This window comes from Alosa pseudoharengus, unplaced genomic scaffold (assembly GCF_046254945.1).
Source record: "Alosa pseudoharengus isolate Yale_2024_CS ecotype anadromous, Long Island Sound unplaced genomic scaffold, YU_APseudo_1.1 YU_APseudo_1.1_scf_17, whole genome shotgun sequence".
NCBI lineage: Eukaryota > Metazoa > Chordata > Actinopteri > Clupeiformes > Clupeidae > Alosa > Alosa pseudoharengus.
In genome coordinates, this window is record NW_027468640.1 from 17,919,255 (window position 1) to 17,941,714 (window position 22,460).

General features: G+C 42.5%; 1 protein-coding gene across 1 annotated transcript; it reads left to right on the top strand.

Moving 5' to 3' along the window:
* Positions 1-2,242: 2,242 nt before the first annotated feature.
* On the top strand, positions 2,243-20,591 carry LOC143127824 (ZP domain-containing protein-like). The gene is made up of 10 exons (XM_076289540.1): positions 2,243-2,325; positions 3,193-3,289; positions 3,877-4,084; positions 11,143-11,433; positions 11,685-11,747; positions 18,196-18,374; positions 19,261-19,661; positions 19,799-19,895; positions 20,160-20,343; positions 20,449-20,591. Exons 1-10 carry the CDS (start codon positions 2,243-2,245, stop codon positions 20,589-20,591), a joined length of 1,746 nt encoding a protein of 581 aa, XP_076145655.1.
* Positions 20,592-22,460: the final 1,869 nt, after the last annotated feature.

A 22,460-nucleotide genomic window follows, 5' to 3' on the forward strand; every position in this document is an offset into this window, starting at 1 on the left:
TGTCGCCCGGGGCAAGGCAGATAAAACACAACTTCTCTGACATGCAATGGGTGATGGTGGTGTGTTTGCTGTCACCACAGACACCACAAGCTTTCTCACGATTACCACCCTGGAATCTACTGCCACGAGCACTGCTGCGCTGCGGCACTTTACCCATCATCTGCTCTAACATGGCCATCATACGAGACAGAATCCTATCCTCAGCCTCTCGAGTATTCTGTGATACAGCTGGCGTAGAGGCACATGAGAGGGGGGCATGGAGTCTGATGTGAGGCGTGGCTCTGACTAGGGCTGTGCAATTAATTTAATTTTTATCACGATTTCGATTCTTGGGTCAAACGATCTTCAAATGAATAAAATCGAGTTGGAACAATTCTTTTGGCATTTTCCGTTGTCTATGAGGGTTTTCGGAAAGAAACGCGCATGTGCAATTCAGTCGTTCCCCGGAGCATTCAACGTGGCCCTGCGAGCTGTGTGTCTGTGTGTGTGGTGACCTGCAGCACCAGCATCTTATTCAGAAAACAGCGCGAGCGAGATGGCAGAGGGAGGACAGCCCCGTTTGCTCGATTAAAAGGGTAAAACAAGTTCTCTTGTATGGCAACACTTCGGATTTGAAGAGGCACAGGCTCACATGTGCAAAAGGTGCTACAACGTGATATCTGCACCCCTTGGCAACGCAACAATCTTGTTAAATCACCTTAGACCAGGCTCAAAAAGAATCGTTTGAAGAATCATGATTTCAATCTTGACCAAAAAAATCGTGATTCTCATTTTTTCCATAATCGAGCAGCCCTAGCTCTGACTTGAAACTGTGACAGAGGGGGGACACTGCGGGTGACACACTGGACTAGGGACTGGAGCAGTAGTGAGGGGGGTGGGGCATTGAGTGCGACACTGCTCAGGCACAGGCTGACTGTATGCCGCTGGGTTAGACTGCATGTTGGCAAGGGTGGTGGTGTGGGTCTTTACCCGCACATCTGCACAGGCTCTTCCAGAGGCCCTTAGCTCTCATTGATAATCATCAATTCTCAACTGTATGTCACATGCACTCCACTCATGAATGGGCTTACACTTAAAGATAGAGGAGAGTTCTGGGTCGGGACAAACATAGGCGCCACCTCTTCACCAGAATTCTCCATCCGCCTACCTTGCCTGCGGAGACCTTCATCAGCCAGATCAGCTGCTCTGTTTACTCTCAACCAGTAATCAACTGGGCTCTCACCAAGTCTGGGCAGGGTGGAGTAAAAATCTGCTAGTGGGGGACATGAGGACATATCACTGAAATACTGGAGGAGAATATCATAAATGAGGCCAGGGTTTCGTTTCACATTGAGAGTCTGATTGCTACGCAGGGCAACCTTCACAACATCTCTCGCTTTGCCCATCAATTTCCCCATGATCTCTTCTGCCTGCTCATCCACAGGACACCACTCCTTTCTCAGATAAGCTTTAGTCGTGTCAATCCAGTCCTGGACTGGATATTTGTCAGAACTGTGACCTCTGAACAACTTAGGCTCTTTGTCTGATTTTACATGTACAGTAACGTGTGAGTCTGTCTGTCTTACAGTGCTAGAGTCAGTGCCTGTATGTGTAGGTGATGTGTTCTGCATGTGTGTGATGTGATGTGCAGGGGATGAGCCGCCCTGGTGTTCACTGCTAGTATTCACTACGCCAGCAGACATTAACTTGGCTACAATAGACTCACCAATCTGGGCACCTACTGTAACTGTCCCACCACACTCGTGAGGTGGTTAATAGCGGCAGAATCAATACTGCTGGGTGTGGATGTGAGAGGACCCTCCCCCATAGACTGGCCAACAGGAGTACAACCTGGGTTCTGACCTAACCCTGTACCCCTACCGCTGTCAGCTAATGACTGGGAATAACCTACGCCCCCACTGTCCAACCCATGTCCAACAGCACCGCTATCAGAACCCTCCCCCCCCCCCCCCCCCCCCCCATTTAGGAAGAACTGGACTAGCAAAATTATCTCCTACATTACTGTAACTATATTTCTCAGCCATAATGGCAAGTATCTGCGTTGTGTATTATCAAATGCAAAATATATATACATATATATGATTATAGAAGAGATAACAGTATTAGAGAAAAATAACTGTAGCACACTGTAAATCAAGAATAACATATTAATTCCCCACACTGAAATAATATAAACACAGCCCTATACTGCCTAACCATATACAAAAACAACTCTAACCACACTTGATCTCGCACACTTGCGATGGACTTCAACGCAGCATCCACGGCGATCGGCGTCGGGCTGATCTGGGAGATCGACAGGTCACAGCACCACCAGTGTAAGTGGTCAGGCGGTGAAGGGACTGAGACCAAAACTGGCTTTTCTCACATTTATTCCTTTTGGAAAACCAAAACAAAACATGCCTTCAGGCACTGGTGTACATAACACGGCATCCAATGCAAAGCATACTGCTTCTGCGAATTCTCTTTTTTTTTAAATAACAGACAATTCTAATAAAATAGATTGATATAAAATGAATAAAATACATATGAAAATCTTTACATATTTACATTCTACATATGGAGCAACATACCTTTTGGAAAATCAAAACAAAACATGCCTTCAGGCACTGGTGTACATAACACGGCATCTGCACATACAAAATAAAAGAAATACACTGAATGCATGGGCTATATTACATGAATTGTTCATATACCCTCACTGTCAGCCCTACTAGCAAGGGAGACATGCAACATGGACTGTTCAGGTGCGTGCACAGAACGAATTAATTAATATTCCAAGAGACTCGCTAAACATTCACAGACAAAATACGGAGATAATGCTTACACACAATGCTAAACTAACTGTACATTCATTGCCTACTAGATTGAATTGTACTTTCCATGCACACTAAACTACACTGAATGCATGGAAAGTTGCTAGTGTGTAACTCAGTGTGTATGAACTCGAGGTCATAATGAAAACATAAATAAACATTCTTTAAGTTGCTAGAATTGCACCCAAATCCTAAGAATACATAGCCTGGGTTTTCCCATGCTGCCTTACGCGTGCAATTTTATTCACGCTGCTAGGCAGCCTGGATTCTATGGACTTCGTTTTCACCAAAATTATAAGGTGTCTGAACATGGCATTAAGAAACAGACATGAACTTTGCGTAAGCAGATCAAACGTACCAGGAAATTATGTTACAGTAAAGTCTGCCAGTCCATCATCTTGGCTGAAGAGGCAGGTCCACCGGCCGGCTCAGTCTCACACAAAAGCCCCGCCCTTTTACCCATATATGGATTGGTGAGGAGGTGGGCGGAGTTAGGATTTTCCCAGATGGCACTGCCCATTAAACGGCCTCAAAAGTCTATGAATGGCACTGAATGGTGTGTGTGTCTGTCATTGAAACGAGGTTTCATCATTTGACGGTAACGTTAACACTGTTGATGAATGATGCAGGCCATTCTTATCTAATAAGTTCTTAAGTGAGAATATAAAGAAGTTCCTAAGAAATATGACAGTTCTTAAGAAAAGTGAACATGTAACGTTAAACTTGGTGAATAGCATTTAAGAACATTCTTAAGGACTTTTCTTTTTCTTAAGACATTTTTCTGAATCCAGCCAGAGCACTCTGGACAGTCTGAAGATTCTTATCCTCAATCATGGCTTCAGTTGGAACTCATCTTCTCATTCTAGCAGGTCAGTGTCATTTCAATTTCTCAAAAAATGTGAGAAATTAAGCAGTTTATAAAATACATATTTTTCAATACATTTTAATAAATACAATTTTATTATTTTCACCCAAATATACCTTTGTCTTTCTTCTGGCTTTTTTCATGCTTGTGTTTGTAGATCTCTGGACATTATCATCTTGCTTTCTGGACCAGTAGCAATTTGTGACTGAAAGCATGAACTGGTGGGATGCACAGAGATTCTGTAGGGGCAACTATACAGACCTGGCCACTGTTACAAACATGGAGGAAATGAACCAGATCATTAGCATTGCACAGCAGAATAGTTACAGTGAAAAAGCTTGGATGGGCCTCTATAATGATGTCAACAGCTGGAGGTGGTCTATGAGTGACAGCAGTTTTTATGGTCAGGGAGAAAGTAAATTCAGAATATGGAACGCTGACCAGCCAGATAATTATCAAGGCAGAGAGAGTTGTGGTCAAATGGTGACAGATGGTAAATGGAATGACAATGTTTGTGAACAAGTGTTTCCCTTCATCTGCTATGATCAGGGTAAGACGTCACACATGACTTAAAAATACTGTTGTTATTCATTCTTGGTACAGGTCAACAGCATCATTTTGAAATTTAGTTTTGTGTTAAGTGTTACGTCCCAGTTAACCCTCCCGGCTCGTAAAACCCCCGTAAACATGTGTGGAGGGAAACGGGAGCAACAAGTGTTTGTGTGTGTGCATGTTGTGCGTGTAAACAAGCAAAAAAAAACGGCACCAGACAGATTCCCCCAGGTAGATGGAGCTTACCTCGTTTCACGGGGACTGTTCTCAGGGCCGCTGCCTTATCGCGGAAGAGCCCGCGCGGTTCTTTGTCCTCCTTCCGAGGTCGTGCAGTTTTTTAGTTTGTTTAAAAATCTTTGGTGTATTCCCAGATATTTCCCGTGTACAAGTGAGTGCTGGCGTTGGTATAACCCGGCGTGGATACTAGGCAACTCGGCGACGTACTCGAAACAAAACTATAGAACCAAAAACAATGCAAAACCCGTCGCTCATTCAAAGGGACACCCTCCTATCCTGGAGAAACTTGGCAGGCCTCCGGCTGATCAGACCAGGCCAAAATATTAAAGAACATCCACCGCCGTCTTCAGCATCAACCCAACTCTCCATTGCAAAACGCCATGCTCCCAAAACCCAAATCACCAGCACAGGTGCCCTCATCGCAGTCAATTAAGGGTGTAGCCCCACCCCCTGAGGGACCGTCAGCCACACGTAATTGTTGTGTAGCAGGTGCCATTAAAAATAAACAAAACAATCAGTATCAGTGGGTACCTGGGTGTAGCTTATGTATCTTCGTAACACCTCCCCACCCGAACAAAAAAAAATATGTATTTTTTTTTTTCTTTTTACATCAATCCCTTTTCTCCCTTTTTTTTTTCATTTTTTAAGTATCTATTTACACAATTACTATAAACTCACTAAACAGTTATTTATTTATTTATTTGCTCACTGTCTACAAGCCAGTACTTACGGTAGCGGTCAGGCTAATTATACGAAAACCCAAAAAAGATAAACATGGCCTCTTTCAACCCGCTCCCACCCTAGAAAGAGCGTCAGCGATCACGTTATCCTTTCCTGCGACATGCACTATCATCAGGTTATAAGGCTGTAGAACTAGACCCCAACGAAAAATTCTCTGGTTCTTGGTTTTAAATTTCTCCAGAAAGGTGAGCGGATTATGATCAGTATAGACTTTTACTTCCTGCACCCCATTAGATACATAGATTTCGAAATGCTGAATGGCAAGAACTAAAGCTAAAGCCTCTTTTTCCACAGTAGAGTACATCCGCTGATGCCTATTTAACTTCTTGGAAAAGTAGGCAACAGGTCTGTCCACCCCAGAACCATCCTCCTGTAGGAGAACAGCCCCTACCCCCACATCGCATGCATCAACTGCTAATTTAAAAGGCAAAGAAAAATTAGGAGCAATCAAAACAGGCTCACCACTCAGGATAGCTTTGAGCTGCTCAAATGCCACTTGACATGTGTCTGACCACTCAAACCTAACGGATTTTCTCAGCAAATCAGTCAAAGGACCAGTGACCTTTGCAAAGTTTGGAACAAATTTGCGGTAAAAACCACACATTCCCAGAACCCTCATAAGTTCCTTTCGATTACGAGGAACAGGAAGTTGAGAAATGGCGTGTATCTTAGCAGTACGAGGTCGAACCTCACCCCGTCCCACAACATGACCCAGATATGTTATACAAGCCTTGCCAACTTCACTTTTAGGCAGATTTATGACAAGTCCTGCCTTCTCTAGTCTCATGAAAAACTGTTCCAAGTCCTCCACATGCTGTTCCCATGTATCAGCATAGTGTACCACATCATCTATATACACTGTACAGTTCCGTAAACCTTCTGTAATCTGATTCATAAGCCTCTGGAACGAAGCGGGAGCGTTCTTAACCCCAAAAGGGAGAACTTTGAACTGGTACAAGCCATCAGGTGTACAAAATGCAGAGACCTCTTGTGCACGTTCTGACAAAGGAACCTGCCAGTACCCTTTTAAAAGATCAAATTTTGTCACAAACTTGGCTGCACCAATCCTATCAATGCAATCCTCTATCCTTGGGATGGGAAAAGAATCAGCTTTCGTCAGAGCGTTTACTTTACGGTAATCTACACATAGTCTGAGCGAACCATCTGGTTTTGGAACAGGAACTATAGGTGAACTCCATTCACTCATACTAGGTTTGATGAGGTCATGCTTCAACATGTACTCTATCTCCTGCCGTATCATGGACAGTCTATGTGGGTTTACTCTGTAGGGGTGCTGTTTTACTGGCAGTGCACCACCTACATCTATGTCATGCACCAACATGTGAGTCACACCCGGTGCATCTGAGAACAGTTGGGGAAACTTCTCAAAAAGCTTCACAATGTCACCAACTTGTTGTTTCGTTAAGTGACCCAAAAACCCTTTTAAGTCAGACAACACAACACCATTGGACAGCCTGGCTTCCAGGGGAGCCATCTCACACGGATCAGCTTCCTCAGGCTCATCCACATGAACAACACACACTGGGGCGACTGAAACTGACCCACGTTCATAGTATCTCTTGAGCATGTTAATATGGCACAAACGGGTAGACTTTCTCCTGTCTGGAGTATGCACAACATAATTAACATCACTCAACTTTTCTTTGATCGTATAAGGCCCGCGAAAGTGAGCTTGGAGGGGATCACCCCTCACAGGCAAAAGGAGCAACACCTTATCGCCAACCTCAAACCTCCTAGCAACAGCCTTACGATCAAAGCGATCCTTCATTTTCCTCTGAGAGGACTGCAGGTGACTCTTGGCCACGGTGCACGCCGATCTAAGACGCTCCTTAAATTCAGACACATAGTCAAGCACATTTCCATCAGAAGCTTCAGCCAAAAACGTTTCTTTAACAAGCTTCAATGGACCTCGCACCTCATGACCATACACTAATTCAAACGGACTGAATCCTGTCGACTCACACACTGAATCCCGTATGGCAAACAACAGAAAAGGAATACTCTTATCCCACTCCTCTGCTTGACCAATACAATAGGCCCTAATCATGGTCTTTAGAGTCTGGTGGTGCCTTTCTAAGGCTCCCTGTGACTGCGGGTGATAAGTGGAAGACTTAAAATGATCCACTCCTAATTCTCGCATCACAGCCTGAAAAACGCCAGACATAAAATTTGAGCCCTGATCTGACTGTATCTCTCTAGGTAGTCCAAACTGTGTAAAGAACTTCAAAAGACAATCTAAGACTGACTTAGCAGTGATATTACGGAGGGGAAAAGCCTCAAGAAAACGTGTGGAAACATCCATCACGGTCAGCAAATACTGATACCCCCGCTTTGTTTTTGGTAACGGGCCAACACAGTCTGTCAGAACACGACTGAATGGCTCTCCAAAAGCTGGAATTGGAACTAGCGGGGCTGGAGGAATAGTTTGATTGGGCTTTCCTCCCACCTGACATTCATGGCAGGTCTTACAAAATTCCACAACATCTTTACGTAGATTTGGCCAATAAAAATGTCTCATTACTCTTGCTTTGGTCTTATTTATACCTAGGTGCCCTGAAGTTGGAATTTCATGGCCTAATCTCACAATCTCTTCTCTATAACAGGGAGGAAGAACAATCTGATGGTAAACTCTCCACTCCTCTGCAGCAGAACACCCAGGATCCCTCCATTTCCTCATTAGGACATCATGCAGTATATAAAAACCCACTGCTTCACCCGACAGGTCCCCAAGAGTCCCTGCCTGGCTCAAAATGTCACTAATGACAGGATCACCTCTCTGTTCTCTTATCAAATCACCACGGCTAAGCTTCTGGTCACACTGGGAGTTCTCTGCAAAGAAAGTCTCCGCAAGTATTACCCCTAACTCAGATGTTTCTTCCTCTACCTCATTAGACACCCCATGGGTGCCACGAGATTGCGAGCGAGTTACTACCCCAGTGGGGAAAACTGCAGGAAACTCTTCCTGTAATGCTTCAGTCTCTGGGGACTCCACAGGAACCTCAGAAATCAATGGAGTTACAGATACTCGTTCACCCGCCAGATCATTTCCTAGCACGAACGCAACTCCAGGAATCGGTAAACTAGCTAGCACTCCAACCTCAACCACCCCAGTCACTAAAGACGACTGTAAATGAACCTGGTGGAGAGGGACTGCTTTAAATTCTCCTACATCACTGTTCACACCTTGGATGAGAGCACACATTCTCAAAGAACTAGATGGAGGAAGGGCACCATTATCTGCCACCCACAAAGACTGGGCCGCACCTGTGTCTCGCAGGACAACCACAGAGTATTCTTGCCCACCTACGGTGACAATGCCATCTGAAAGAAAACCCTTATACATCCCCAAAATGTCATTCTCACCCAAGGAACTCTCATTACACCTTCCTGACACAAGTAGATTTTTCTTACCAGTATCTTTTCCCATGCGCCTGTTCAAAAAGACTTCACATTCTGCTTTTTTGTGACCCTTTTTGCCACAATAAAAACAAACAAGGTCATCTGTACGCCCAGCCACTCGCTGTGAATCAATCCTAGATACTTTAGCCACCAATGAGGGCCTCTGGGAGCCATTCTCTGGCCCCCTACCCAACTGGGACTTGAAAAAATTGGGCCTATATGTACCCCTTGAAGTGTGCTGATGGGTAAGTTCGAAGTCATCTGCCAAAACCGCTGCTTTCCTAATATCATCAACCTTTTGATCTTCAAGATAATTTTTCACTTCAAAGGACACACTGGTTTTAAAATCCTCTAGGAGAATGAGCTGTTTTAGGCGCTCATAATCCCGTCCAATGTCTTTAGAACGAACCCACTTATCAAATGCTATCTCCTTTTCTCTAGCATATTCTATATGCGTCTGGTCAGATTTCTTATTGAGGTTACGAAAACGTTGCCTGTAAACCTCTGGTGACAACTCATATGCCAATAGAACAGCAGCCTTAACAGAATCATAGGACGCTGACTGTGAGGCATCCAGCGCAGCATAAACCTCCAGAGCCCTCCCTGTAAACACACCTTGAACAAGGAGAGGCCATTTGTCTCTCGGCCACTTCAAACTATTTGCCAATTTTTCAAAAGACAAAAAGAAAACGTCAACCTCTTTTTCACTAAAGTGAGGAACCAACCGAATGTTTCTACTCAAATCAAAAGCTCTTTCTGCTTCCATGTTGGCAACTTTTCGTTCTTCTAATTTTAGCTTTGCTTTTTCTTGTTCAAGTTCTTGTTGGCGACATTCAAACTCGCGTCTCATGCGCTCTCTATCAAGCTCCAGCATTGCAGACTCTTGAGTTGCCCGCTGCTTGATACGTTCCTTTTCTACTTCTAATTTTGCAAGCTGCAACTCAACACTCATCGTCTCTTTATCTGGCGGAGATAACTCGGGAGAGACCTTTGCTGCCAGCTTTTCAATTAAATCACCTTTCCTAATATCAGCTGCACATTCAATTTGTAAATGTTCCGCGACTTTTCGTAGTTCATCTTTTTTCAGTTGATACCAGTCTCTCATACGAAGAATTCGGCCTTCGCCTAGAAAAGTTTGTACGTCAAATGGTTCACTCATTTTCAGTGTCGACGAAGTGTCCAACTACTGACGTTAATGAATTAAAATGGCCAATACACAGTGAGCAAACACACGCTAAACAAATAATATTTACAAAACTAACAAAAGAAACCAATAAAATACTGAAAACTATTAGCTACAACTGATTTCCAGTCTATGTCCAGCCAATACTAATAGCTAACTCCAATGTTTGCTAACGAGCTATCCAAACTAATCAGCTAACCCACAGTTTCTATCCCGGACCTGAGCACCCAATTGTTACGTCCCAGTTAACCCTCCCGGCTCGTAAAACCCCCGTAAACATGTGTGGAGGGAAACGGGAGCAACAAGTGTTTGTGTGTGTGCATGTTGTGCGTGTAAACAAGCAAAAAAAAACGGCACCAGACAGATTCCCCCAGGTAGATGGAGCTTACCTCGTTTCACGGGGACTGTTCTCAGGGCCGCTGCCTTATCGCGGAAGAGCCCGCGCGGTTCTTTGTCCTCCTTCCGAGGTCGTGCAGTTTTTTAGTTTGTTTAAAAATCTTTGGTGTATTCCCAGATATTTCCCGTGTACAAGTGAGTGCTGGCGTTGGTATAACCCGGCGTGGATACTAGGCAACTCGGCGACGTACTCGAAACAAAACTATAGAACCAAAAACAATGCAAAACCCGTCGCTCATTCAAAGGGACACCCTCCTATCCTGGAGAAACTTGGCAGGCCTCCGGCTGATCAGACCAGGCCAAAATATGAAAGAACATCCACCGCCGTCTTCAGCATCAACCCAACTCTCCATTGCAAAACGCCATGCTCCCAAAACCCAAATCACCAGCACAGGTGCCCTCATCGCAGTCAATTAAGGGTGTAGCCCCACCCCCTGAGGGACCGTCAGCCACACGTAATTGTTGTGTAGCAGGTGCCATTAAAAATAAACAAAACAATCAGTATCAGTGGGTACCTGGGTGTAGCTTATGTATCTTCGTAACATTCAGTCATGAATTATGTGCCCTTTCCACTGACAAGTGCACTAAGGGATGGTATCTTTTAAAACCATGTTCAGAGGTATTTTTGTCATTGCAAAGTCTGCTGTGCTGAGTACCTGTGCTGATTTTGGCTACCCTACTTGTATACCAAGCGTACCAAACAGGTACTCAACACACATATAAAACAATGGTAAAGTAGCCTCTGTAGTGCACCAGACAATCCCTTTATTCCCATTTATTGTATACAGTGGTGAAAATATTTCCCAATGTCACATGGTATACTTAATCTATTAGTGGAAAAGAGATACTGTACATATCCAGGACTGTAACTGTAAGCTAAACTATAATATTACTGTTTAAACAGGGACCGACGATTTTGTGTTGATCAAATTGGAGTGACGCTCAAAGTTACTGCAGACAGCATCACACAGACCTGGCCAGTGTGAGGAACCAGAGTGAGAACCAAAGGATTTATAACTTAATAACTACAGGAGTTCGTCCTTGGATTGGCCTGTTCAGAGACACATGGAAGTGGTCCGATGGAAGTAAATCAACATTTACATACTGGAACAGTGGTGAGCCAAATAATGGGAATGAGAACTGTGGTCAAATTTGGTTTCATTATAATGGCAGTTGGAATGATGCTCCCTGTTCAGTAAAAAGGCCATTTGTCTGTTACACTGGTAAGTTGATTTTCTTTTTCTCTCTTTTTATTTTACTTTTCTTGTGTGATTTTGACTACAGGTAGACCAGAAATACTCTTAATTTTGTTGAACTGGATGTTAAATGTTATGTTTAACCAGATCCACAACTACAGATTTGTTTGAGAACTACAACTTCTTTGCCCACAAAAATATAAATCTAATGGCACTATATTGTCCACTTATATGAGACAGGGAGTATGCCGCAGTTGACTATAGCTTTTTATTTAAAGGAATGGCCACTGCAACTTCTCCACTCATTGTAACTACACCTGAACTCGCAACTCATAGCCAAGGTAAGCCAAGTATATTTTACCACAGACACAACATCAGGATTTTTCTCTCCCAGGACTTAGGACCGCCGTCTCGCTATCTGGAGAAATAATATTTACCGATTTCCGGCTCCCATTGACTTCCATTCAACACATGTACTGTAAACAAAACGTCAATTATGTGGTTAAACTAACGCCGCTGACTTATGCCAGCAACCATTTCACTTTGATAATAAACTACATTTTGGTACAACTTAAGCAACTTTGGCTTAAGCAGTGAGGAGAAATCTTGGGAGGAAGAAAATTGACGCTGGGAGTGCTTTGCATTTCCCCTTGTCCATGAGTCACGTATAACAGGTTATCCCTTACTTGTCAGAGTAATTACATTAAAAAACATACCTTCATATTACATCACAATTTATAAATGAACGAAGTTTAAAAAGAAAAACACAATATATCAGAGGGATTACACAAATAATTAGTAAGAAAAAACAATATTTCTACCGTAATTTCCTGTTAAATTAAATATTTCATGGCGCTATTGCGCTGCATGGCCACTTGATGATGCCTTTTCACTACTTGCTTTTACATCCAAAAAAGTCCTGAAGTGCAGTGAAATGCCGCCATCTAGTGGCCAGAAATATGTAATGTAGCCCATTATATTTATCAGAAAAGAAGCGACCGTTGAATAATCTTGTACTTCCTTGTCAATTATTCGTGTAATCCATCTGATATATTGTGTTTTTTTTTTAAACTTCGTTCCTTTATAAATTGTTTTGTATCATTAAGGGATGTTTTGGTATGTAATTACTCTGACATTCGACATCAGTGGCGGCTGGTGGTTATAAGAGTAAACATGACTCTGCCACCTCCTTGCTGACGTCTCAGCCTTGTTGGGACATGGTGGCCATTCACCAACCATCCATTACTCCATCCATCTGGAACATCTAGGGTTGCACGACACTCATCCGTAAGCAAAACTATTTGAAAATTAGTGTTCATGTATTCCTGAGCCCACTGCAACTGTTTCTGCTTGTGAGCATTGTTTAGGAGTGTCCGAATAGTAGGTTTCTGCACACTTGCAAACTTCTTGAGGATCCTACACCTTGAGGTTTGCGGGGCACCAGAGGCTTCAAATACCTGTTTGCTGCTTTGCAATGGCATTTTAGCAGCTGCCCTTAATCCTAGGAATTTGTCTGGCAGAAACCTTCCTTATTATGCCTTTGTCTGCACGAACCCGCATGTGCTCTGAATCAGCGACAAATTTCGTCATAGCACGATGATCACGCATACGTTTTCGGGAAATATCCAATGTTTTCATACTTAGTCCAAGGTAGTGCACAATTTCACGCTTTTCAGCAGCAGAGAGATCCTTTTTCTTTCCCATATTGCTTGAAACCTGTGGCATGCTTAATAATGTAGCGAAATACACTGAAATAGCAGAGGAGGCAGCCAAGCGAGATTGGAGGATTGGAGGATTAAGGCCTATTGAAATCGGTGCATGAGGGTTTGTGGCCAGATCTGCTATTGGCTTGCTGTCTGAATTGGGCATTTGTGGTCGAAGTCTAAGGCAGGTGGTTAGTAACATGTCCTTGGCAGCAGAACGAGCAAGCGAATGGTTGTGGGTAAGGAGAAGTTACCCTTCCTGGGGCGCAAGCTAAGGTAAGCTAACTGGCCCATTTGTTTTGTGTTTTATGATGGACTGTGCCTACTGTAGGTTGATGGTGGTTGGCTAGGGTTTTTATGGTTATGGTTCAGTCCACATCAACGGGACGGACCAACCCAGCCAACCTCAACCATGCCTAGGCTGGATAAGAGTATTTTGGGTATTGGATATTTCAATGTGGTAATATGGTGGCAGCATGGAGGGGAGTGTCTCCAGGACGCTGGTTTCACTGTTAAGCCTTCATGAGGTGTCGTGGGCCTAACTTAACGAAACATCGGTGAATGAGGGTGCCCACTTAATAACCCCAATGACAGGCCGCATACTATATACTGCTGGGCCATTTGTCTTGTGTTTGTGACCATTTGTTTGATTTTAACATCTAATCCTAATTTGTTTGATTTTAACATCTAATCCTGTGTATTAATGTAATGTAATGGAACATCCTTCTTAAGTAGTTTTCAAAAGTGATTAAGGTCACCTGGCAAACTAATTATGACAGGTGTCTGAGATTGATTTCAATGATCAAAAGAGCACCGAGACACAATACCATCCATGAGTTTAATTGAAACACAAAAAAATAAATGTTTATGACACTTAAATCCAATTTGCATAACACTTTGGAACATGGTGTAGTAATATTAACAGTAATTTATCAGATTAGTAATTCACTTTATATATTTTTGATTTTTCTCTAAAATTTTAGGGAGGTTGTTCCTCCCTTTCCTCAATATAGGAACCTCCTCTGTTCTACATTAAACTACCACAAATGTAGGCAATGGGCACACTCTTAGGGGATGACACTTTACATAAAATTTCTCCTCACTGCTTAAGCTAAATTTTATTATTCCTGCTCTATATGTTGTATCAAAATATAGTTTATTATCAAAGTGAAATTGTTGCTGGCATAAGTCAGCGGCGTTAGTTTAACCACATTATTGACATTTTGTTTATATGTGTTGAATGGAAGTCAATGGGAGCCGGAAATCGGTAAATAGCGGTGACCAAAGATTATTTCTCCGGATAGCGAGACGGCAGTGGGCTTAGGGGAAGCTTAATTTTTAGTGGTGCACGATATACCGGCCACCGATATACTATCGGCCGATATGGTCATTTTTTTACACATCGGTGTCGATTCTGATGTCAGAATAGATGTCAGAATAGATGTGAACAGGCCGATAATCATTCCTGTGTATTTGACGCGTGTGTAGCCTTAACAGTGTGTCCTAACCGAATCCGAGCCAGCGACTATCTTGTAGTATTCGGTGTTATCTGTCTACACTGAATCCGTTAAATAAATGTAAAATAGCAGAGCAAATCAAGCGACAGAAAGAAAATAGACATGGGACGTCGGACTAAAGTTCTTTAAAAACTTGCATTTTATCACGCTGCTCGCGTCGCTTGCAGCCAGGACACTCCAATTGACAACAATGGAATTAAACACATTTTATCGCTAATGTTCGCTCGCATCACGTCTGGTTAGGACACGCTGTAAGCAAAAGGCATTGACCATGGCAATAACAAAGATGATCGCTGCTTGAATGGGGGGCATTAGTTAAAAGACTACAATCTTTCAAGAATCTTTCCCAAATCTCATCAAAGTTGTTTGGTGTAAGGAGGCCATAAGACAAGCCAAGTTGTCGTTACTTTGCGGATGTCTCCCTGCCTGCCTTACATGATATCGTAGCCTCCCACGTCCACAAATTACATCAGTTTTACAACGGATATCTGTATGTGAGCCGCGTTACATGCCCAATAGTTCCCTGGCTCACATACCTGTCTATTTTTATGAAGGCTGGCTGGCTTGCATGTCAGCTGCAATATCCTAACGCCTAGCACTACATATCAACTCCCACACACAGTTGCGTTCCGTCAACGCATGACAGTGGGTGTTCCCAACGGTAGCTATAGAGAGCCGAAGTCACGCCCCTTCCATTAGCCACCATGGGACCTTTAGAAAAATTATGAACGGTAGTCAATGGGGAAAGATAAATTCTTTTCTGGTCCTGATCGACTTGTGCCTTGAATTACCCATATGATATTTGTCAATTTTAAAGCCAATTTTTCATGTAAAGACATTTGCAGTTTGTTTCGTAACTATTGAATTACAACATTTTAAATGATCGTAATTCCAACGACTACAAACCCATCAGTCGCGGTAGTGACTTTAGCTCATTCACAGCCACACTGGAGTGTACAAGCATACCAGCAACAGGTCTTTGGGCTTGAGAAAAACAAGGATTTCCAAGGCACTCTCAATTCTCAAAGGTTAAAAAGCCTTTATTTTATTGGCTTGGTTACATTAAACCTTTTTTTTAAAAACACTGACGCGTTTCGGCAAACAAGCCTTCATCAGGGAGTCAGGAGTTTTAAGACCTTTGAGAATTGAGAGTGCCTTGGAAATCCTTGTTTTTCTCATCTACATTCTCCCATCCAAAGAGCACCTCAAACAAACAATTTTTGAGTCCAGCGGAACTCCTAGACAGACATTTTGTGAGGTCTTTGGGCTTCCCTTGCTGATGAAAATACCATGAGGAATACCATCAGAGGAATAAACACATCAGGTAAGTTGTATTCGTCCATAGACTGTACATAAGCTACTGTTAAGTGAAATAGCAGGCAGCAAGATGTAACCGTTAACTAGCATAACAGCTAATCTTATCGTTTCATTACATTGGTGACGTACATCGTTCAAGACGAGAGATGTAGTCCACTGAGCGGAAAACCAACATAACTTTTAAGTCTTATCGAACAGTACTTTCTTGACCTGAAACATTATCTTTGAAATGCACACGCATCATATGTGAAATTCGTGGCACAATTCGAACAGGACCAAAAAATCATTGTTATCTCTCCATTAACTCCCGTTGATATTTTTTCGAAAGATAGGTCCCATGGACCGGAAGTAGAAGGGCGTGACTTCGGCTCTCTATGCAAATGACTTGAAGTATAACCGTAATTTGATTGGCTGGTGCCTTCTGTTGTTGTCCGTCGGTGCAGCAAAATAACTTTTTGACGCGAGCGATGGGAGCAACGCGACGCAACGGACCCACAATTCAGTTCGGCAATGGATGACGTAAGCCCATGTAAAGTGGACGGGATGTGTCTCCAGCACTGCACTGCAAGCAGCTGTGTGTGGGAGCCTATGGTGGGAGCCTTATCTCTCGTGGTAGGCTAAATATAACTGTGTATCAGGCAGAATGTAGATCATAATAGGAATTTAAAGGAAATTCCGGTGTGATATTGACCTAAAGTGTGTTGAAACATGATACAGAGCGTGAACGTATGTCTCATAGCTCATTTTGATTTGTCCCCTGCGCTCCGAAATCTGGCGCTAGTTGCTACCAACAGCTTTTTCAATGGGGGTGCCCATTGTAAAAAAAATAATTCCGTGGAAATGCATGGATTCCAGTTGCTTCCAGTAGCAGCAACTGGAATCCATGCATTTCCACTGAATTATTTTTGGAATCTGATCCCTTATTAATCATACAGTACCTGTTCATTCGTACTCGTCGCTTGACTTATTGTGACTAAATTCATCATAAATCGTCTTGTAAATAAACTGCCAGTGCTTTTTCAATGTCTCGTTTTAAATGTCAGGGCCCTCGGAAGTCTACCAACAAAGTGTGGAGATACTTTGAGCCTCGTAAATGGTGTAAAACAGTGATTTATTTGCATGGCTTGGCCGATGCCGAGGCACCCCAATTGAAACATATATATATCCTATAACATCAAATAAATCTATTGTCATCATTTGTTGTACGGTATGCACGTCCATAGTGGCATGTTTGCACGCACAACACTATTAAAGCGCATAAGATATCCAAAATGTTTGTAGAGGCGGCGCTCCACCTGTAAGATATATGACAGAATCCTACACGTGAGATAACTTCGTGTTTCAAGATAATTGATTGGTCAGTGGGCGGTAGTTTTACACGATTTGAGCTATAACTTACCTAGCGTTCATGGGCTTCGGAAAAAACTTTTTCCCAGTGAAAACATCATCATTCCTGCTACAACTACAAGTTGTGGCAGTTAAACTGGACGTTCGATTAGGCTAAACTTGAAGATATTAAGCGTTGTGGTTCTTGCGGTTCTAAAGATCTCATCGAGGAAAAACATGCTGTATTTTTGTATTTTCACTGCATTTTTAAATTTATAAAAAGTAAAATAAATAATGAATTTTAATATAGGCCTAGAAATATTAATGATTAATTGATAGTTGATTCTTGATAGTTGATAGTTAATTCTCCCGACAATCGACAAAGAAAATTTAATCAAATGCCCATCCCTAGTAGCCTATTCCCAGATAAATTCCACGCATTGTTTTGTTTTGCTTTCAAGCCCTGTGTGGCTAACATACCTAGTATAGGCTGTGAAACTAAGGTCTAGCTAGCCTATTGGTGGGTTTAATTGAATTTGAGTAGATGATTTTCTTCGAGTTATTAGGCTTTTGAGCATTTATTTTACCAAATGACATGGAAAACATAATTAATTTCATCCACATACAGTATGCACCTGTTAAGGGTAGAGGTGTCGGGCGGTTGTGAGGTACAGTAGATGAAACAGCACTCAAAGATTCAAGGTGGAAGATGGGGATTTCATTAATTCCCCAAATAAGGCCAACATAAGGCAATGGTAATGTAAGTTAATGTGAATAAAGCACTAAGGAGTTTGTTTCCAAATGACTGTAAGTGTCGCTGTTTGTCACACTGAGGACGTGTCCATTTCTCCTCTTAACATAAATAATCAATACCTTAACTGCAGATCTAGTTTTAAGAAATGCACTGTAAGACTTGTTCTCCACAGATCCTGCAGCTCGTGTGATCTGCACAGAGAACTTTATGGCCCTTGAGCTGGCGAGGTCTGCTACTATTGGGCTCCATGAAGACCACCTGCGGCTCAACGACCCTGACTGTACACTGTACTCAAATGGCACTCACGTGTTGGCCAACATGTCGCTCAGCACCTGTGGGACTGTCATGGAGGTGAGAAACGCCCACTCACCTGCAGGCTCGTGTCACCCCAGGTTCATATCCAATGTTCAAAGTCAAAGTCAAAGTCAAAGTCAGCTTTATTGTCAATTTCTTCACATGTTCCAGACATACAAAGAGATCGAAATTACGTTTCTCACTATCCCACGGTGGAGACAAGACATATTTTACCAATTTTAAGTCCACAGACAAACATAACATTCAAGTAAACAAAAAAGTAAGTAAATAAGTAAATAAGAGGGCACATATAATGAAAAAATAAGAGCAGCAAAATTTGGTTGAAATTGTGCATAGACAGTCAATAAAATAAAATACTAGTGCAAAGTCAGGCCAATAAGAGGCTGAGGTAGTTCTGTTTGACCTAAGTAAGAAATAATGTTGGGGCAGTGGTAGTGTAGCGGTTAAGACGTGGGGTCTTATAACCTATCAGTCTATATAAGTACACTCTTTCGATCCCGTGAGGGAGATTTGGTCTCTGCATTTATCCCAATCCGTGAATTAGTGAAACACACACAGCATACAGTTAACACACAGTGAGGTGAAGCACGCACTAACCCAGAGCAGTGAGCTGCCTGCTACAGCGGCGCTCGGGGAGCAGTGAGGGGTTAGATGCCTTGCTCAAGTGCACTTCAGCCGTGGATGTAGGCATGGGAGAGCAGTGCTTAACCACTTCCCCCACCCACATTTTTCCTACTGGGTCGGGGATCGAACCGACAACCCTTCGGTTACAAGCCCGAAGCCCTAACCAGCCACGGCATCTCTAAGTTGCTTTGGATAAAAATGTCAGCTAAATGCATAAATATTAACATGATGTCATTGTGACCCTTCTCACTCATGAATGTGACTGTCACATCCATCTTTCTGTTGATCTTTTGTGAAGGACGATGGAGAGAATCTCATCTTCAGGAATGAGGTTGTGTCATTTGATGAGCTCAGTGATGTCATCACCAGGAGACATGATGTGGAGATTGAATTCTACTGCAAGTACCCCAAACAGAGTCGCCTGACAGTGGAGTTTGATGCTCACAGACCCCCCCTCACCTTCATCCAGAGAGGCTTTGGTACGTTCACCTACCAGTTTGAATTTTTTGAGTCAGATCGTTTTAGCCAGGAGAAACAACCAGACACCTACCCACTGGAGTTCGACTTGGGAGATCTGATGTACATGCAGATCGAGTCCACCTCCTCCGTCCCAAACACAGAACTGTTTGCTGAGTCTTGCAATGCTGCTCCTAGTGATGACCCAGACGAAGCCATTTCCTATCAGATCATTCAAAATGGGTAAGACTTGCTTTGACTTCCCCATCGTTATTTATCAAAAGCAATAACGGAATGAAACAATATTATCACTACTGAAAATACTGTATGTGGTGTACATGTCTCCCACCTTCTAATACTGATTCTCTCTCCCCATGAAGATGCAAGATGGATGAGACTGTGCAGTTATTTTCCAGCCACCAATCCAAAGTCCAGCTGGGAATGAAGGCCTTCAAGTTCATCGGGCTGCATGACCAGGTAAATATCAGTGCTCAGTACCAATGTAGATTAGCCCTCAGCACATGGCTGCATAGACTAGCTGGACTGGTGTATGTGTAGGGAGGGCATGTGTTAAGATGCCAGCCAGTTTCTTAGGCTGAGATGCCTAAGGCTAATGCCCTTTGCAGTTTCAGTATTTCAAGTCACTGCATTTAGTGGTGTTTTTTGGTAGTATAAAATCTATAAGGTAGTAAAGTAAAGTAATGTGATAACAGTATGATGCCCCTCCATGTTTGTTTGCAGGTGTTCATCACCTGCTTGGTCATCCTGTGTCAGGCCGGGGTGCCTGGCAGTAGGTGCTCTCAGGGCTGCACCAACAGCTCCACCCCAGGGCACCAAATCAGCAAGAGGGAGGCTCCCATCCAGACCGCCAAACACCACATTTCCCAGGGTCCCCTGCGCCTCAGAAGGGGTGTGGCCAACACAGGTATTGATTCAATCAAGATTCATGTCTTGATTCCATTCAAGACAACCAGTTTGAATAAGTTTGAAATACGTTTAAGAAGAAACATTGTCCCACTCTGTTTTGCAGTGACCAAAAGCCCCATGAATTTGAACCTAGTTTTTGTTGTTGGGGGTCTCCTGGCAGCTGTTGCTATGGTGTGCGGAATGCTGATCTACAAGAGTGGGGGGTCAAAGGTCAAATATGAAAGACTGCCAGCCTCTGATATTTGAAATAATTTGAAAATGTTAATCAACAAATTGGTGGTGAATCACTCCAACGTATGAAGGCTTTTTGCATACCTCTTTTGTCGGGCAGGTTCGTAGGATATGACCAAAGGTCGCAGATCAGTAACAGGAGTTCCGCACACTGACGATTCCGCAAGCAATTATTATTTTTTATTAGAAATTACAAAATTTTGGTCTTAGACCTGCAGGACTCTTTCTAAGTTCCTGTTTAATTAACTTTACACATAAGATAGACAGACACTGGTGATTAATTTAAGGCCAATTTAATGATAATGAGAACTGATTTTATATTTGTTGTGGGAAAATAAGGGATGCTATTAAGTTGTTTATGTTATAGAGGATGCTTAATCTAGTGGGAATTGTGATTGCAAGATTATTATTTCTCCCATTATCTAGGGTTATGGTGTTATGACAGCAGTTTCAGTGTTTATTGATGCATATCATATCAGATGCATGAGGTCATTTTTCAGGGGTTTGATGAATGGTTCATGAAACATTCCTTCTTGTCTATCAGTCTTAGTCATTGTATGGTGCTAAGATTAGATTCATTCAAATATATAATGTCCTTCACTTATGTGTAAATAAAATTATATATTTCAATTTTTTTCCAGTCGTGACAATTATTTTTGGGAGAGGTGTTAGGTTGATTGGGTTGATTTGCAAGTTCAAAGTAAAGGCATCATCTATAATGAGACATCATAATGATTGGACATTAATCAACTTTATACTGTAACACTGAAAACACACACAGTAACTTAACATGACAATATGCCCCAGGATTCTTTTTTGTTTAGCCATTGCACTATTAAAGCAACACTTTTCCTCTGTCAAACACACTATTTGTTTATCCAGCACCGGCTTTGCAAATAACAATGTCCACAGACAAGGTAGAATATGTTGCATGATTTTATGAAAGTACGATGTATTGCGACTTCAGATGCAAGTCAAATTTGTAGTTTCTTATGTCTCATTCCATCAAACTACAGATCCGCTACCCGATCTGGCAAACTTACATAGTGCGGTTATAGCCGATAGAGGGCCGTGATGTGAATGCAGAAGTGCCGTTTTGGAATGTTTTGGAAACATTATTTTAAGGTACAAAAAACTGGTTGGATTGGTGTTGCTTTAAAGGAGAATTCCGGTGTGATATTGACCTAAAGTGTGTTGAAATATGATACCGAGTGTGAACGTATGTCTCATAGCTCATCTCAGCTTGTCCCCTGCACTCCGAAATCTGGCGCTAGTTAGCCGATGCTACCAACAGGTTTTCAAAGGGGGTGCCTCGGGCATCGACCTAGCCATGCAAATAAATCATTCCGAGGGCCCTGGCATTTAAAACGAGACATTGAGAACTTTGAAAAAGCACTGGTAGTTTATTTACAAGACGATTTATACAGACAGTACCTTCAGGAAGTTTACCGTTCGCCGCCATCTTGAATTTAGTCACGATAAGTCGAGCGACGAGTACGAATGAACAGGTATGATAAGGGATCAGATTCCAAAAATAATTCTGTGGAAATGCATGGATTCCAGTTGCTGCATCGGCCGGAGTTCGCATCCTATCTCAGACACAACAATAGGTTTTGACCATACATATTTATGTATATAGTTACTCTACATCGAGAGACCAATAGGTACAAGACATCAGTCAAAAATAATTGAATGTACGTGTCACAGATCACCTGCAGGCAAGAGGACAATATCACATCATAAGAAAATCGAACCTACAACGCTGGGATAACAAGTCACCTGCTTTAGCCACTACACCATTTAGCACTGTAGCCTACTGATTTTAAGAGTCTGTGAAGATTATAATACTAGCTTATCAAAAAGCAAGGCAATACTTGAATTAGC